Raw genomic sequence first — 19,748 nt, 5'->3', positions numbered from 1 at the left:
GCGTGGTTTGGGGTTCAGGCTGGCGCGTTTGCTGCTGGGTTTGGGGTTCAGGCTGGCGCGTTGGCTGCTGGGTTTGGGGTTCAGGCTGGCGCGTTGGCTGCGTGGTTTACTGTCTATATTTAAAATGTCAAATTTGCTTTGGTCTGTTTATCTACGCTTGCTTGAGCACCTTTCTGAACATTTCTGGGTTAAGAGTTTTTGTATCAAGAGTAGCTATGTGTTGGACTATTGGATGTTCATATGCAAAGCTGCCAGGATTGACTAGGGTATGGCGGTATGGCTATTACACAGTATTTATCACAATACACGTACCCTCAGCCTAAATACATCACTAAACTACTACTCAGATACTGTCCTGTACGGAATACAGTGATTTTATTTTATTATTGTTTTGGCTTTTTTTAAATTATTTTTTTATTCAACATCTGCTGAACTTAGTCCAATTCAACAAGTCTGATTACACTGTTTGCAATGAAATATGCAGCTGATCAGTGTTTATTAAGCACTAACAATATCCCCGATCCTACTATAAGATATTATAACTCAGTTTTCACCAGTTTTCAGATCCAGTCAGTGTTCAGACCGATTGAGGATGTCCTCAATATGCTCAGGAAAGTGTATAAGATTCCCATTAGTGCAAAATATCGTCATATGGTTGGATTGGATTTTGGACTCAGAAGATCAACCTGAACCTGTTGGCACCATGCTGCCTAATGCCTGGTGTGGGCTAGAGGGGTGTAAAGCCCCCCAGCATTGAGCTGTGGAGCAGTGGAAGAGCTGTGCTCTCTGAAATGATGGTTGGTGCCTCATCCAGTACTTCTGGGATGATTTGAGGAGTTGGAGGTGAGGTGGGGTGGTCAGCATCCAGCCTCCTGACCTCACTAACACTCTTTATGCAGTCAATTCCAAATCCTCTGGTAAATCTAGTAGAAAGCCACCTTCTCTGCACAGAAGAAACATTTACTCCAACAAAAGCGTGTTAAACGTGTATATCGATGCTGTGCTGCAGAACTTCTCTATTTTTGCTGGTTTTAACTTTAAAAGTGTGAATCTGGTAGCTGTTCTTTCTGTTCTGTCAAAACTCTGACGAATGGGCCAATAGAAATTCTCCAAAATGACTTCCATTGAAAGTCTGGAGTTTTGGAAACACAAGGTTTTTGCATGACGGTAACAGTATGGTTTGACTTGGCAGTTAAAAGTATGCCAAAATTAGCTGGATGGGGTATCGGGTAGTTAGGCCAATCCACAGGACCGTTCCATTCGCTGAACCCGATTCCTGCATCGGTGGTATTCTAGGCTTCATAAGGGTTTATCCTGCTGCCCTAAGTCTCTCCCACATGCTGAGGTATTATTAATTCAGTGGTATCGGATATCGGGGATCGCCTGATGTGCAAACTTTATGTATCGGTATTGGTTTTGGAACAGAAAAGTGGGATCAGTGCAGCCCTTACTCTCGTGTTTTGAGCTGTAGTCAGGACTGCTGAAATGTGATGCATGTCGATTAGTTCAGCTGCAGTGATTCACAGGGAATCAAAGCCAAATATTATGGGTCTACCAAATAGGTGATACTGGGTGGAAGTTGCTAGATAAAACAAGGCAGGCGTTTAGAGTAAACCAACCCTCAGATGTTTAATTACTGTTACTACTTCTAAGCATATCAGTGATTATATAGGTACACCTGTACACCTGCGTGGTGTTACAATGATTCTGTACAGTTTTATCAGTCACTAATAAGAAGTTTTAACCAGAGGAGGTTGAGCTGTCCATTTCCTGGCTTGGAAATATGGTAAAAAAAAAATACTATCACAATATTTAAAGACATTTTTCATGATATTTATCACAATACATGTAATCATGGACTAAATACATCAGTAGTAGCAGATTCTTAAAAACTACCATTCAGAGTCTCCTGTACTGAATACAGCGTTTTAAATTAGGGCTGGGCGATATGGTAAAAATACTATATCACGATATTTAAAGATGTTTTTTGTGATGCACGATATTTATCAAAATACATGTAATCACAGACTAAATACATCAGTAGCTACAGTTTCTTATAAACTACTATTCAGATCCTCTCCTGTACTGAATAGAGATTTATTGTTTTATACAACCTCTGATTACACTGCTAGTAATGAAACCTGCAGCTGATCAGTGTTTATTAAGCGCTCGCTAACAGTCTCCTCCATATACTTAGAAAAGCTTATCACAAAAACATTCATCATGATACGATAAAATATCATCATATTGCCCAGCTCTACTCTCAAGGTTCCTTCCTGCAGTTCATGCCACTTTAGCTTGGTCACTCTATTAAAAATAAATTTGCCTTCGCATGACCTTAATTCTTCTAGAAGCTGGTTAGATTAATCTGTTGCAATTATTAAAGATGCCATATAAGATCTCAGAACAATACACGTCTTGTAAAATTCAGTGCATGTTTCCGGTCAGTTCGCTAGCTCTCCGGTGTCTGTACTCAACCCTGGCTCTGTATGTGGGGAAACAACGAAAATTATTATATTCCAGCTAATCAGCAACTGGGGGCGCTTCCGTATGTCAAGTCAAGTCAGATTTATTTGTATAGCTTTTTATAACTGTTGTCGTCACAAAACAGCTTTACATAATTAGTAATTAGTAAAAGACAGAGACAAAAAAAAATAACGTAAGAAGACATGAAGGGTCAAAGACCCCCAGTGAGCAGCCAACAGCGACAGTGGCAAGGAGAACCTCCCTCAGAGCTGGAGGAAGAAACCTTGGGAGGAACCAAGACTCACAAGGGGGACCCGACCTGTCCTCCTCTGATCAGAACTATTTATAGATTATTGATAAAAATGACCAAACCAGATACAGCAGATAGTTAATAGTGGTGATATTAATAGTGGCAGATAGTTAAGAGTCCATTTAGGTTTTAACATGGTCATTAAACAGGTAGCAGTGGTAGGAGGGTGTGCCGCTGGTCTGTTATGGGTGGTGGTGGGTGGGGGGCCTGATGGTCGGACTGGTAGGTGGCAGCTGGTCTGATGGAGGTAGAGGGGACCTCAGCGGGCAGTCTTCCCGCAGGTCGGGCTGGGTGGCCATTTACTCGGAAGGTAAAAAGAGAACACAGAGAGGCAGAAAAGGAGGCGTAGAGGAGACGTGTTGAACTACGTTTTGTGTTGAGATGGCCTTCAGAAACATTCATTTATCTTCATTAATATTACATTAGCTCCCGTAGGTTCTCTGGTCATTTTGGATGGCAAATAAAATGGCTATAATTTGCATTGTAGACATCCTAACCTCGGGTTCCTGTCAAAATGAATATGGATATAATTCCTCATTAAACTAGACTGATTTATGTTGTTTACATCTCAAAGATTTCATCGTTAGAATTGTGCCAAACTAGGGAACAGTGAGGACACTGATAGAATGACTGACTGGGGGTCAGTTCAGGGGAGGTAAGCCCTCAGTCGACTCCATTAGACAGTCAGTATGGCTTAATATTAGTTTATAGACCTTAACAAATGATCAAAGGGCATCTGGCACTAAACTCAAGGCATATGCTCTTAAAAATAAAGATGCTGCAAAAGGTTCTTTGAATGATGCTGTAGAAGAACCACTTTAGTAAAATAATGAGTGTGAAGAACATCAAGTCACGAATCTTTGAGCCTTTTTAAAGGTTCTTCACGTCTGACTGCTGTCCAGATACTTTCCCCTACTTGGTACCATGCTTTTGTGATTCAGAGAAACAGGACTGATGACTGATGTTCTTTAAATACTGGTGATACCTGCAGTAGAGGTCGGCCGATATATTGGGACGATGTTTGACCTTTTTTTGGATATATGCATATCCGATCTGAATCTTTAGTAACGTCGATTGAAAGTCTGGCACATCTGCGGGCAGCCCTGTGTTATTGGTGAAAGCTGGGTAGAGTAAGAGACTCAGGGTCTGCAATCGAGTTAAAATAAAGCACATTTCTTTTTATGTTGTTTTGTAATGTTTACAATATTTCCTTCACTCAAAACTGCTGTAATTTCCTGTAATTTTTCATTTAAAAAACGACAGGTGTTGAACTGCAGTGACATGGAGTGACGTAAGGGTTTTCTTTGGACAGTAATAATTCTCCAACACTTTGAGCACGGCCCCAGCTCTCCGGTGTGTGAGTGGGGAGCGTAGTTATGTTAGTGTGAGGCGTGCGACACGAGCTGAGTGTAAAAAGGAGAATTCTTTGGGGGGGATCTCGAGTGGTCCAGCAGACTAAGGCGCTGTCACTAGATCAGAGGGTCGCTGGTTAGAGTCCCAGTCATGCTGCTAGCCATCTACAGCCGAGGCCCTTAGAGAGCACAATTGGACTTGCTCTCTCCAGGGTGGGTAGATGGCGCTCTCCCCCACATCGCTTCACTGCGGTGCTGGCTGTCAGTGGTGGCTGCGGGCTGGTGCGTCGGAGGGGGGCGTGTGTGAATGATTTGGGGGGGGGGGGGGGGGGTACGTAGTATGTATGAGTTGGGTAATTGGGGAAGAAAGTGGGAGCAAGCAAGTCAGCCTTAGACCGGCAAACTTTGCTGTTGATTGATTTTTACTGCGGAACGAGTGAAGGAAAGAAAAACCAGGAGAGAGGGAGAAGGGCGGTTTTACACTCCACACAGAACGTGCCAAAATACATCACTGATACAACGAGGCAGTAATATGAAATCATTACATCAGAAAATTTCTCACGTTTCTTATTTTTTGCTAATTCCTAATAAATGATTTGGTTCATGACTCAAAAACGGTCATCCGAACCCCACTAGCGACATGCTTAAGTCCTTTCCAGGTCCATTGCACTGTCCTGTCTTACTAATGTCCACATTTATCAGCTGAACTTGTGAATTTTAATATTCTGTATTTTTCTGTATTTTGCAGCGAGCACTAGTTGGAGAGCATGGCTCACTCCAAGAATCGAGCCACAGATGGCAAGATCACCTACCCGCCGGGGGTGAAGGAGATCTCCGATAAAATCTCCAAGGAGGAGATGGTGCGGAGGCTCAAGGTAAAGTTCAGTTCAAGTCGAAATCACTGTAGTTCAGATTAGTGTCTTTGTGGCGGCATGGTGGCACAGCCGTTGCCTGGGGTTGCGGGTTCAATCCTCTGGTTCAAAAACACATGCTAGGTTAATTGGCTAGACTGAATTGTCCAGGGGGATGAGGGGGTGTGGTTACCCAGTTGATGAATTGGCACCCTCTCTGGACCCACTGCGGTCTTGACCCAGGAAAAAGCAGGTCAGAAAACAGCAGTGCTGATCAAATCAGTATCACGATTAATTGAAGAAAAAAAGATATTGAAGGATTATAGAAGATGCTCGATTTGCTCAATTGGCTTCGGGTTTGAGTTGTTTTCTGTCACAGACTGGATGGGGTGGAGTCAGGTGACTATACAGAGGGTAGTATGTTTTTAAGGGGACAGTACATGAACACACACAGTGGGGAAAAGTACCCTTAGATTTTAATAAATAAAATAAAATAAGGGAATATCTGACATGAGCAAGATTGTGTCGATTAGAGGCTCATAATATTGCCCTATACTTGACTCTCTGTTGTGATCCACTGACTGGCCATTAATGTGGAACATAATATTTAATAAAATATTACAAAATAGGCTGAAAAATGGCATCAAGTTAACTAACTTCTATTTTATTTCTCTTATTTTCTGACCCATTTCAGCCCTAATATTAAAATATTCCAAATGAAGCAGCAGGCAATAAAACACCGTTCATGCAATAGCAGCAGAAGACCGCACTCTTTGCCGTGGTCAGGCCTGAAGTGTGCAAAAGCGATGGCAGAGATGGCAGCTGTGCTGTAGCCTCCCATTTCCCATAACATCTTTCCTTACACAGTGTAAAAGTGGGCTTAGATGATTTTCAGGTTCAGGTTACAGCAAAACTGGCTGGATTTTACACACACCACCACACGCCTGGTCACATCCATATTCTCTGCGTGCACAGGTTTCTCATACAGTTATAAGAATAGTGGCAAAGGGTTCATTACTCCGGGTGCTGCTGTTTTATAGATGGTGGTGAAGACCTTCATGGACATGGATCAAGATTCAGAAGAGGAGAAAGAGCTGTACCTGAACCTGGCCCTGCACCTGGCCTCAGACTTCTTCCTGAAGCATCCAGACAAAGACGTCAGGCTACTGGTGGCCTGCTGCCTGGCTGATATCTTCCGTATCTACGCCCCAGAGGCACCCTACACGTCACCAGATAAGCTAAAGGTAGGAGAGCTGTGTGTGCAAATTTATGGCTACAGTTAAATACACCTGTAATGACCAAAATCGATATCCGAGCTGACCTGGTCCCCATCCTACTAGAGGATCTGCATGAGTTGAGACATCCTTATTCAAGGTGTTCGTCTGGGATGCTAATTGCTGTGAGAGTTTGGTGAGAAGGCAGTTTTAGTGCCTAAGTGAAGGAAAACGAGTGTTTGAGCAGCCTAGAATCCACAGGGTGTTAAATATTTAGCTCATGCTTGTGTTCTCCTCTTCAACCCCCAGGATATATTTATGTTCATAACTCGACAGCTGAAAGGATTGGAGGACACCAAAAGCGCCCAGTTCAATCGATATTTCTACTTGCTGGAGGTACGTGACGAGAGATGCTCGGTTCATTTTTACAATTTTTTCAGCTAAGCAGAAATCTGGCTGCATAGCAATATTGTGTCTCTCTCTCTTTTTTTTTTCCACCCGTCGTTTGTCCTGACAGAATATTGCTTGGGTGAAATCCTACAACATCTGCTTTGAGTTGGAGGACAGCAATGAAATATTTACTCAACTGTACAGAACCCTCTTCCAAGTGATCAAGTGAGTCTCTTTCTCTCTCGGCCTCTCTCTTCCTGTATGGAAAAGGCTTTGTGCTTTCCCCACACAGCTCCCTCAGCGTCTGTCCACAATTTCTATCTCTGTTCTTGCACACATCAGCTCGCGGCCGTTCTGTCCTCCCGCCACCGTAATTCAGAAGGACACGGCTGTAGTTTACCATGCGTTGATGTAAATGGAAAGCTGTGGCTTATTCATTATGTTGTAATGAGCTGTCAGCCTCCTGTCTGCTGATATTATTTCCCTGCGTGAGGTTTGGTTGACTGTGTGTGTGTGTGTGTGTGTGTGTGTGTGTGTGAGTCCCAAGTGGGACCCCTCATTGGGCATGCTGTGTAAAAGCTGCGTACAGGGGTGATTCATCTCACCCTCTGTTGCTCGCCCAGCTGGAAATATCCTCACCGAAGGGAACGCAGTGGATAGCTGATGAGCTCATGTGTAAACGGGGAGGGGGGTTGGGTTGGGTTGTAGGGGAGAAGGAATGTGAAAACCTCTCTTCCTCTCACTCTGTGTAATGCAGCACCTGCAGAAATAGATTCAGAAAGCTGTGAGCAGGTTACCTCCAGGTTTCATCACGAGGGGTGTAAGCTACACACTGTCACTGTTTGTTTATTTTTCCTGAAATATGAAGTTTTTTTGTTTTCTTTAGATTCAGTTCACGACTGAAAATGATTGATTTCAGTACAAATGCACCAAAACATTAAGACTACTCCTAGATGAATCAAATTTGATTATTCCATATCAGCAATGCATGTTACAACCCAGGCACAACCCTTAACACAACCCTCTGCTAGACCAACCCCGAAGACCCTCTGCTAAACCCCACACCGGACACTGTATAGAAATATGCACCAGTATGAATCTCAGTAGGGTCAAAGTTAAAGGTGAGCCTTTGCCAAAATAAACAAATGAAATCAAGTCTAACGAAACCTAAAACAAAAGAAGCCTAAATGCCTAAAAAAAATCTACCCGAACTCCCTGCTAGCAAACCAGGAGAGAAGGTAGCAAAAGCAGAAAGACCCTCACCCTCTGCTTTCTCCAAAGATTAGTGTTTGGAAAATGTAACCAAGCTAACACAGTAAATAGTGGAAGCATTGGGTCGGCCTAAGCAGGAAGATGTTCTTCCAGGTCGTCGAAAGGGAGAAGCCCTGAACGCCTCACCTTGGGTCAGGCTTCTAGAGAGCTTCCCTGGTGGCCAATGATGGACCTGCACTTTAAAAAACCTACATTTTTAATTCTCCCCCAGATATCAGTGCTTAATCCCTTATTCTGCTCCAACTTAAGAAGGCGGGGTTACGCTTAGGAATGAAGTGATTGGCGGCCTTAGCTGGAAGTGACTGGTCGTCTGCAGAAACTGCATGGCACCCTTGCTGTTCATTTCATGGAGTAGCTGAGTTGTAGTGGAACCTACACGAGCTGCACTTTTACTACTGGAGCGGTCGCTTACCGGACAAACTGGGAATCCAGGGGGGAAAACCGCTCTGCTTCTGGGCTGTAAGTTAAGTGAAGGTGGTCTGAGACACGCTTGGTCTGGTAGCTAGTAATAGGGGGCGTGTCTACCAAATGAGTGGGAGAGTCTGACTCTGCCTCTTGCCTGTACTTCTCAGACTCTGGTTGCAAATTTGACATGATGGACAGTTTTGGCATCATTTCTATAGAAGGGCATGGAACCACAGTCATTCTATAGTTTTAATTTCTACAATTCTTTTCTGAATTTTATGGATATATCCTATGGTGATCATGCAAAAACCTTATCTCCATTTATTTATTTATTTATTTTATTTATTTTATTATTTTTGTTGCTGTTTTTCACTTTGACTCAATTTGGCTTTGGCAGCTGTTCTTTTCGACTTATGACTATTGACATTTTATGATGAATGGACCAATAGAAATGCTTCAAAATTTGACATTGAAATGATATGAAGGATATGAGGTTTTTGCGTGGCCGTGACGATGTATCTGCGAATACATATAAGATGTTGGCCTCAGCCCACCGTTTCCATATCTGTGCATCCTTTTCTATTAGTTGTTAGTGTTGCTATTGGTAGAGTCTGTTGGAAGAGCTTATTGGGTGGTTCTCCCCTCAGCAATGGCCACAATCAGAAGGTGCACATGCACATGGTGGACCTGATGAGCTCAATCGTCTGTGAGGGTGACTCCGTCTCTCAAGAGCTTCTGGACACTGTCCTGGTCAACTTGGTTCCGGCACATAAGGTACAAAGCACAAATACTCCATTTAATAAAAATGCTGCTTCTGGTTGCACACTTTTATATGTAATATTCAGAGCTCATACTCTCCCTGAAATCTGTTTTTTCTCTGCAGAATCTCAATAAGCAGGCATATGACCTGGCCAAAGCCTTACTGAAGAGGACCGCGCAGGCCATAGAGCCTTACATAACCAATGTAAGTGGGTTTTACAGCTATAGGCTTAAATGGTCTGTTTTCATATGAATGTCTTTTTTGGAATTCTTAACAAGCTTCTGTGGTTTGACATGTACCCTCAAGCGACTGTGCGATGATCAGAAGCACTTTCGCGCATACAGAAGAAGCTAGGTTTAACAACCACAATGTTAGGCTGTAATACGAGCTTCAGTTTGACCACATTCATCATTAGCGCCCACAGGAGCAGACGGCAGTGTGCTGTGCCGGTGGGTCTGTTCCCCACAGTCCTCATTAAAAGTGCTCAAACTTTAGAGCGAGCGAGTACAGATGTCCTGCTGGGGTTGGAGACCTCCACAGTGACAGGACAGCAGGCTGTGGGGGGGCACTACAGGGTCATTAGGAAGCGCTGGAGAGCTGCTGTCTGGGCTCATGGTTGCCATTTGATGTTGCTGGGGGTGCCGGTCTGCCATTATTAAATACTAAGCTTCTGTGAATGGCAAGACAAGAAACTTGCACAATGTTCTACTTGCCAAACATGTAGTGATTCCTGCAAGAAGTGTTCTTGTTTAGGTTTGCACAGGAGCTGTGAGGCTAATCTAACAGCTAACAGGTGATGGAAGCTTATACCTTCATTAGGATCGTGCATAGTTGTTAAATAGGGAGGGGGAAATAGTCACTGGGATGTAAACATAAGAAAATATAGCTCTGATTATTCGTGGTAGATTGTAGAGAAAACTTCCCAACTCCAGTATAGTACTTGAATTATACAATATGACCAGTAAGTCCATACCTTTTTAATGTGGGGGGGCTTTTTTTTGTTTTTTTCTTGTTTCATGTTTATTAGCAACTTGATGTTTATTAGGGATGCACAGGGATACCACAAAAGTTGCCTGATTGGTACATCAGACTAATGCGCTGTCACTTCGATCAGAGGCTCGCTGGTTCGAATCCCGGTCATGCTGCTGGCCATCGGCAGCCGAGGCCCAGAGAGAGCACAATTGGCCTCGCTCTCTCTAGGGAGGATAGATGGCGCTCTTCTACCCACATTGCTTAGTGGAGGTGCTGGCGGTCACCGGCATCTGCAGGTGCCCGGCAATGTTGCTTCAAAAACGAGTTGATTTGATTGTGCACGCGTCAGAGGGGGCATGTGTTGGTCCACCCTCACTGGTGTACGGGTTGGGTAATAGGCTTTCCAAATTGGGGAGAAAATGGGTGAAAATCTGATCAAATGTATCTTAAAAACTAAAACTATGAAGAAATGACAGTCTGTAGGGCAAGAGATACTCCTTGGAAAGTCTGAGAACTGGACAGCTATTATTATATTAGTTATATTAGTGTTATATATTAGTTATATTCTTATTTAGACTCTTAACAGTACTTTTAAGAGCAGTCTTAATGTTCAGTCTTGTGAAATTTATATATTAATTCTAGTAATTTGCTCGTTTTCAACTGATTATTATTTTATACTGATTATAGAGGCTGATTTTCGGAACTCTTACCTGTGTGAGGTGGTTTAACACTTTAAGAAAACCAGTTGTTCTTAAAATGTTTCTAAAACTTAATTATATTAATTCTCGAGATATATTTTGTGATTAAAAAAGTAATTTTTATATTTTTGTAAGAAGTTCAGAAAAAAATACATCCAAAAAGAATTTCTTTTTGGTATTTGTCATATTTGTTGAAGTGCAGATTTGTGATATTTGGAGCAAACAGTATTGTGGTAACACGTCTGCTTATTTATATATCATCATTGGTGCTGTTACTGGAGGTTAAGGGTGAGCCATATGAAGATATTTTATCAAATCATGATCAATTTTGTCATCCTGTTCCACCATATGTTTTTAGGATTATCAGCGATATCGTCAGTACCAACTGTATCAACTGTACCCTTTTATTTACTTCTTTAATTGGATGGAGTAAAGATAAAAAAAGAGTTCAAATCACTGTACTTAGTATAGGACACAATCTGCATAGTGTTTTTCACCATCTGCAGCTACTGATTTATGTTTGGCTACATGGCAAAATATCACAAATATTGTGTATTGTTAAAATCTTGGTTAAAGACAAAACATCCATGCAGTGAACACAGTAAAACACAGTTGGCACACGTGCCCAGAGCGATGGGCAGCCATTGCTGCAGCACCCAGGGAGCAGGGAGGGTGAAGAGCCTTGCTCATAGGCCCAACAGTAGCAGCTTGCCGAGCCTGGGTATTGAACCCGCCACTGCCCCACATATTTTAACCATATAGCTCACCCCTACTGGAGGTTTACCTTTGTGAAATGTGTGAAATGCGGCATTAATGTATCTGAAATCTGCCACTATCATTTATTTCCCTCATAAGCAGGTGCTGTTAGTGATTCATAAAGATAAGCGTGGCTGAACCTGACAGTAAATGTCACGATGTGAAGCTACAATAGCGGAGCAGAGACAAACCTGAGTGAAAAAGTGAAATCCTGTCAAAAAGAGGTGGATTCATCTCTTATCTTGGCAGAAAAGCTGGTACTTGAAGTTACACTAGAGCTGATCCCAGAACAGTATAGCAGGAGGGCGGCTTCGCTCACTTTGACAGTGATGAATGGAGGTATCTGAAGTGCGTCTGTCTTTCTCTCAGTTCTTTAACCAGGTGCTGATGTTGGGGAAGACATCAGTGAGCGACCTGTCGGAGCACGTCTTTGATTTAATCCTGGAGCTTTACAACATCGACAGTCATCTACTCCTGTCTGTGCTGCCTCAGCTAGAGTTTAAACTCAAGGTACAGTGGAGCAGCTCTAACACTTAGCCGCATGATGGAGAGCAAGCGTGACTGAGTTTTAATATACAGTCTAAACATGCTGGGAAGATGAACGATGGCAATAACTGAGAAGAAAGTCTGCTGCCCTCTGGCAGCCTGTTTCGTACTGCTAGACCCAGGTTTAATCAGTGTGTTCTGAGCATGCAAATTTCCATCTGTTGGCTACAGCCTTAGGCCAAGCTCTATATTGGATAATTCATTTAGTCTGGATGTTCTAGGTGTATATAATAAATGGTGTATTCACTGAGAGTCATCCATGTATGCCGGTCTTATTGCCCTCTGTGTGGGCATTGATAAAGGCTTTAGAAAAGACTTGTTCTTTTGTCTTCATACGAAGTAGAATAACAGGGAGGCAGAACAGACTAAATGAGTTCATTCATTTCAGCTGAATTAATTGATCCTGGCTTTAGTTTCTGCAGCTGTATTTATGGAAAAGGCTCTGAGCTGAATGCCTGTATGTGCTTCTGTTGTAGAGTAACGATAACGATGAGCGTCTTCAAGTTGTGAAGCTCTTGGCGAAGATGTTTGGGGCTAAGGATTCGGAGCTCGCTTCCCAGAACAAACCTCTGTGGCAGTGCTACCTTGGGAGGTAGAGCGTCTTCATTATTGCGCAGTACATATTCTCGAACCCCTTGCTGATCATTGGTCAGTGATTCGAAATACTTGCTCTTTCTTCAGATTCAATGATATTCATGTTCCCATTCGACTGGAGTGTGTGAAGTTTGCCAGTCACTGCCTGATGAACCATCCAGACTTGGCTAAAGACCTCACAGGTATGTGTATAGTGATCCTGATCTTGCAGCAAGGTGGGAACATGCAAATGAGTCATCTAACTGTATGGTGTGCTTAGGTGCTTTGAACATCCTGATGAATTCAATGTATTTGTGCAATCCAGCAAAAGTAAATGGTCACAGGTGTTTCACAAATGGGTTTTTAAATATACCACAAGGTGCATCACTTTCACAATTGGAGTTGGCATATTGGAATCGGGCATGTGGTAGACAGCATCAGCAGAAAGTGCTGCATCAGATATTGAAGTAGAAAAAGAATGAACCTCTAAATTGGTCATGAAATAAATCTAGCTTGAAATACTTTAAAATAAATACACATTCATTTAGGTATTTGGAGTACCTACTAATCCACAAACCCACACTGGAATAAGACAATTGACGAGGTTTTTATGTGAACTAATTTAACTAAGTTTAGCAAGACGTTTAGGTTTGGCTTTGCTATGTCACAAGTCTTCTCATTGGAATTATACAGTCCCCCACCCCCTCCTATCAGTGCTTCACCATATTAGCTTCCCCAGGCAGCCGCTGGTCAATATTGTCAGGTTGTGAGAGCATTTGTGGGCGGGCGCTATATTGAAAATGCATGGTGAGTGAGCGAGAGCAATGAACTCAAGGTGAAGTAAATGCTAGTTAGCTAGTGCAAACGGGGGAACAAAATAATTCTAGAAGTAAAGTTAAAAAATATGTCCAGAGCAGGGGAGGGGAGTTAAGAAACTGGGTCTGTGAGGTGAGCAGTGGCTCATGATCATTTAAAGGGACAAGCCCTCAAACTGGACGTTCTGAACAGGGCTATTTGGACAGGATGTGTGAATTTACACTAGATGTCCAAATGTTTGTGGACACCCCATGTAATGAATGCATTTAGCTACTTTACGGTGCATCCATTGCTGAGACAGATGTGCAAATGTGCACACCTAGCTTGTCTAGTTCCTGCAGAGAAGCACCTCCCATAGGTTAGGACTCTGGCTCAGATAAACCTATTGGCACCATGCTGCATAATGCCAGGCATGGACTAGAGGGGTATACAGCACCCTAGCATTGAGCTGTGGAGCAGTGAAAGAACTATTCTCTGGCATGATGGTTTGTGCTCCATCCAATACCTATGGGATGAGGTGGACTGGTGCACGTCCAACATCCTGATCTCACTAACTCTCTTGGTGCTGAGTACAATCAAATTCTCAAAGCAATGCTCTAGAAAATCTAATATAAAGCATTCTTCCCAAGAAAACCCTTGATTTTAGAAGAAACTATGAATGAGAAAGTGTCCCAATACTTTTGTCGATTCAGTGTGAAAGGTTGATTTTTACAGTTGAATATTTTTGCTCTGACGTTAACCGACCTTGTTGTGCCTACAGAATACCTCAAAGTGAGGTCCCACGATCCAGAGGAAGCTATCCGGCATGATGTGATCGTGTCCATCGTTACTGCCTCCAAAAAAGACCTCGCGCTCGTCAACGATCCCCTGCTGAACTTTGTGAGAGAGAGAACGCTCGACAAGAGGGTGAGTGCAGGGTTCTTTCGTGCTCGGTTTTGAGAATCTGGTTTAGTTGAAGTGTTAAACAGTGTCTGGGTGGTGCTGTTCCTTTCCTAACTCTTATACCATTAGCGCCACAAAAAGGACAAGACCCTCAAACCATGTGACATCACTGCAGTTGGCTAGTGGTGCTTGTGCACATTAGCTCTGTGGTTTCTCTCCAGACCTACTCCATTTCTCCTCCTAATCTAATCTGCAGACTCTTTGAGCTGCCAAGCAGAGGAGGTCCAGTGAAAAATTGAACCATTACTCACATATAGCTTTTCTTCAGACCACGTTCAGGGAGGCATCTAATTCATCCTCATTCTGTACACCTGCATGAATGATCCTGCTGCTGACCTACAGCGTCTCTGTTCGTTCTGTTATATGTAGATGAGGACAAGAAGGTCGGGTGAACCACCTTTTATTATAAGGCTGCCTTTATTTTGTTCCCTAGCCCAGCTGTCTTTATTATTATTATCATTATTATTATTATTATTATTATTATTATTAGGTTGATTTTGCTCATTTGCAATCCAGATATTTTGGCAAGCCAGCTAAATTGTCTGTGATTTAATTAGATTTTATTATTATTATTATTATTATTATTATTATTATGACTTTAAGCTAAAAATAAGACCCTTCACTACCATATTCCTTGTAAACCTGTACCCTCAGTTGCCTGTTACTGTTGCATATGCACCCTCTACCACAGCAGATTTATATCTCAGTGATGTATTGATATTGACTATACCTCATTGTTTATTCCATAAGAGGTCGGTATTGCTTATGAATGCTACTTTCTCTCCACTTCAGAGGCTGTTTTTCCACCCTTTTACTTTGTGTTTATTTCGTGACAGAAGTGCCATTTCAAATATTCAACATTATGCTTGGGCTAAAGCGTTCCTCTATCTCCCTCCTGTTGCAGTGGAGGGTCCGTAAGGAAGCTATGATGGGTCTTGCGCAGATCTATAAGAAGTATTCGCTGCAGGGGGAAGCAGGAAAGGAGGCGGCCAAACAGATCTCCTGGATCAAAGACAAACTGCTGCACATCTACTATCAGAACAGCATAGATGACCGGTGAGAGAACCTTCTCAAAACCAGGAGCTTGTCCTTCTTGGTTCTTCTTGGTTTCAATATGCCAGAGTCATGTTTGGGTTTTTATGCTATTTTTTTATAGCATTTCTCTTACATTGAGTTATATGCTACTACATGGTTTATGAAGAGCCACTTCAGATCCCCTAATGGAAGGAGGGCTCCTGGTTCTGGAGCTGTCCAGGTGAAAATATCAGATGTGTATATCCATATTGTAGGTTTCATCTTTTTAGTGGTTTAACAGTTTGCATAGTTTATCATTAGTTAATAGCATATGTTCTTGTATTGGTTTTAAATACATGCTGTGATGCAGCACAAATAACAAGTGCCACACATCTGCCTTATTGTAGTGTTTCCATAATCAGTTTATAATTGCAAGTTATTATTTTCAGTTGGTAAAACTGCACAGTGGGCTTTTTCAAACTAGTTTCTTGCTGCATAGATGCTGTGCCTAATTGTGCTACAAGCTAATACGTTAACAACTGTATGCTAGAGATGGAGGGACTAATAGACTCTGAATCAGTGTTGATGACTGACCATATTCAGCCCAAATCAGCAATCAGTTGATAATTTAGCCAATCCTATACAGACTTCACAGGTGCAGAAACGCCTTGAAACTGGTGTTGAAATCCTCTCCCAGTGTCATCAGTCTGGCGTTATTCAAATTCACATATCTGTAGAATGTATAAAACTAGTGTGGAAGCAGAGTAAAGACCCCACTTACTGGAGACCCATTTTGAGAGTATATCACCATAGAGTGTGATGTGTCATATGGTCACTCTGATATTAGAAGTGTAATTTTTATTTATTAGTTTATTAATTTATTTAACTTGACAGTGAGATGAATAAAAAAACCCTTTGCTGTTCTTCTTTACTGGTGATTAAAGATGCCACCTCAATCTTTCCATTCAAGCTTGCATCATCATGCAGGGCTTCTTTTTATTTTTTAATTTTTTAATTTTTTTGCAATATTCAACTTTTTCACACCTTAAAATATAAAACCTACCCAATAATGTTTGATGAGATCTTGTTTGGATCATAACAACCCTGTTTTATTGGTGATGAACACATCACTGCAGATAATTACCAACTTCTGCTGACCACAGCATTACCAGAATGTACATTGTCTTCCTTGGACTTGGTGTCCTCCAAAAAAAATAGGATACGTACACTTTAGATAGTTGCACTGCTGGGGAGCAACGTGAGTCACGCTGAAGTATATAGGCTTCTTTTTCTTTTTTTTAAGATGAAATAAAATAAATAAATTAATAATAATAATAAATTAAACAATAATGATACTTTATTTATTTATTTATTTAATTAATTAATATATTAGCCTGTGAATTCCTGTGCAGAACTGTACTGTGAAGCTCCATCTTTAGTAAATATATAAAAAAGGGCATCTGTGTATTACGATTATGGTGCCATCATTTCCATCTAATGAGTCAGATGTCTAATGACTCTAATGAGTCATGCCATCATTGAGAGCCTGTCCTGGAAAATAATATTTTAATATTTGAGCAGGCTATTTTTATTTATTTATGTATTTATTTTTTGTGTGGTGGGGGCTGGGGGGCTCTATATGTGTGTAGTGTGGCATCCTTGATTGTGCCATCATCATATTTGCTAAGGCAGTGCTTGCCATTTGTTTAAATTCTTTGTTCCTTTGACTCATGAATATCCTTCCTAGGGTCCCGAACGTGTAAGCGACTGCAGGGGATAGTAATTGTCATTGAAATATCCTACCAGGCATTTTCCCCCGGGCCAACAGAAAAGCGTGTAACTGTACTAATAAATATGGATTACTCTGTGATAAAATATAGGCAATACACAAGTGCCATGAAGCCAATTTTACTGGTATACTAATTAGTTTATAAAAAAGCACTCCTAGCAAATGTGTGGAGTCGGTGCAAAGAAAAATGGGGAGCGAGAAATGAAAAACACTGTCTGGGTGAATAATGGCTCATATAAAATCCTTTTAGGCTGCAGTGTTCCAGTGCTTCTGCTGCCTATTGTGTTGGGGGAAATATTTGGTGCTTTTGATAAAGGCTTTTAATATACTTTTTTTCCTTTCTGATCTTTTATGTTCTGTTGAATTTGCATGGCCCATAATAAACATCAGTGTTGAAAGATTAATGACCCTGACTGCATAGGACCTAGGTGCCACTTTATGCTACGTAGAGTTTTTTTCCCCCCAGTGAGAACCAGTGAGTCTCCTGCTCCTCTAACAATGCTTTCACATTCTCTGTATGGAGCTGCGCTGTGCCAGACCTGAGTGGCTGGGAATAATGATGAAGTGTGAGCTGCCTGCAGGTTGGAGTGTTTTATAGTGTGGGGAGAGGACGGAGAGAATACACTAATAGCATCAGGAAGCTGCACACTGGTCCTGATGCTCCTCATACAGGCTCACTACAGAGATGAGGAGAGGGGAACGTGACATTAGAATTGACAGAAACCTGCAATGTTCAACGTTTTCACACCTTAAATATAAAACCTACCCAATAATGTTTGTTGAGATCTTGTTTGGATCATAACAACCCTGTTTTATTGGTGATGAACACATCACTGCAGATAATTACCAACTTCTGCTGACCACAGCATCACCAGAATGTATTGTCTACCTTGGACTTGGTGTCCTCCAAAAAAAATAGGATACGTACACTTTAGATAGTTGCACTGCTGGGGAGCAACATGAGTCACGCTGAAGTATATAGGCTGAATACAAAGTAGGGCTGGGCGATATGGTAAAAATACTATATCACCATATTTAAAGACTTATCGTGAAATATGTAATCACAGACTAAAAACCTCAGTAGCGACAGATTCTTATAAACTGCTGTTCAGATCCTCTCCCGTACTGAATACAGTGATTTATACTCAACATCTGCTGCTCTTCATCTAATTAAACCAGTCTAATTACACTGTTAGTAATGAAGCCTGCAGCTGATCAGTGTTTATTAAGCACTAACAGTCTCCTCAATGTACTTAGAAAAGCATATTATCACAAATGCATGTAAAATGTATAAAATTTATTGAGAAATAGGAAAAGAAAACAAATGGGAACCAAAATTGGGTTCTGAAAAGGTCCTCCCTCATTACAGCAGTATTTTATAATACAGATCTGTCCATAAAGCAGTGTCTCATTAAAACTATTGGAGTATAAAATGAAAATCTCCAAAGTATTTACCACCTAGTCTGTACATAACCATTGCCATTTGGGTATGAAATATCCCTGCATTTCAGTCAGCTCTGATGAAAAAGTGGCCCTTTCAGAACACACACTGATCAGCCATAACATTAGCACCACTGGTGAGAAAAAGACGGAGAAAAAGGTCTTTATCTACACCTCTGACCTCTGTCAAGAGGTGGATATATCAGGCAGCAAGTGAGCAGTCAGTTTTTGAAGGTGATGTGTGTTAAAAACAGGAAAACTGGGCAAGCGTAAGAATCTGAGGCGTAAGAACCAACCTGTGATGGCTAGACGACTGGCTCAGAACATCTCCTAACCATCAGGCAGGTCTTGTGGGGGTTTTCTTGTGGGTAGTATAGAGTACCTGTCGAAAGTGGTCAAAGAGAATAGGATAGGCGGTGACCGGCAACAGTGTCATGAGCTCCATTGAGCACCACAGCTGGCCTATTGATGCAATCCAGGGAGGCCCCATCTCACAACTTGCAGGACTTAAAGGTTCTGCTGTATGTCTTAATGCCAGATTCCTCAGGAAGCATTCAGAGGTTTTGAGGAGCCCATGACTTGAACGTACTCAATATTAGGCAGGTGGTGCTAATCTCATGGCTCATTGGTGTATACAGTACTATGCAAAATTCTTGGGCAGGCTTACATGTGTCTGCAGTTGTTTTGCCCATTAAACAATGAATGGCTTTGAATTAGCACACAAATACATTCAGAGGTCAGTTCCACCAGAAGCTCACCTGATTCACTTTAGCAAAGCCAAACCAGCTAACAGACACCAACCAACATTGCTTAAAAGTGATGAGGGGAGAGAGAGAGAGAGCGCCACCTGCCAGCCTATTGTGCACTCTCTGACTCAGGCTGCTGATGACAAAGCCGCATGGCTCAGGATGCTCACCCTGGGCCATAGTGGTAGTGCATTAGACCACACCATCCTCGATTATGCATAGAAAATCATTACCTTAAGACCTTAAGAGCACATTACCACAGTTTTTAATTCTGTCTGTCAGTTCTTAGTGCAGTGTGAAACACTACTGTGTGTTACGTATGCAGCATTTCGGTTCTCCACTTTCTGTAAATCTGTGTGTGTCTATACCAGCCTGGCCCTTTAATCCCTTAACGTTTTAATATTAATGTAGCTTAAGAAGTCGGTCTCTGTCCAAG

General features: G+C 41.9%; 1 protein-coding gene across 2 annotated transcripts in view; it reads left to right on the top strand.

Moving 5' to 3' along the window:
* Positions 1–19,748, top strand: part of pds5b (PDS5 cohesin associated factor B) — a 43,680-nt gene that overhangs the window by 3,120 nt on the left and 20,812 nt on the right. For both annotated transcript variants that reach the window (XM_072691527.1, XM_072691526.1), the window contains exons 2-12: positions 4,877–5,003; positions 6,020–6,223; positions 6,503–6,589; positions 6,711–6,808; positions 8,908–9,034; positions 9,144–9,224; positions 11,816–11,956; positions 12,469–12,584; positions 12,674–12,768; positions 14,142–14,287; positions 15,228–15,379. In XM_072691527.1, coding sequence (XP_072547628.1) covers positions 4,896–5,003; positions 6,020–6,223; positions 6,503–6,589; positions 6,711–6,808; positions 8,908–9,034; positions 9,144–9,224; positions 11,816–11,956; positions 12,469–12,584; positions 12,674–12,768; positions 14,142–14,287; positions 15,228–15,379 — 1,355 coding nt within the window. In that variant the 5' untranslated portion in view covers positions 4,877–4,895. The remainder of the gene's footprint in view (positions 1–4,876; positions 5,004–6,019; positions 6,224–6,502; positions 6,590–6,710; positions 6,809–8,907; positions 9,035–9,143; positions 9,225–11,815; positions 11,957–12,468; positions 12,585–12,673; positions 12,769–14,141; positions 14,288–15,227; positions 15,380–19,748) is intronic.

This window comes from Salminus brasiliensis, chromosome 11 (assembly GCF_030463535.1).
Source record: "Salminus brasiliensis chromosome 11, fSalBra1.hap2, whole genome shotgun sequence".
Taxonomy (NCBI): domain Eukaryota; kingdom Metazoa; phylum Chordata; class Actinopteri; order Characiformes; family Bryconidae; genus Salminus; species Salminus brasiliensis.
This window is presented reverse-complemented; position numbering and strand designations above follow the sequence as displayed.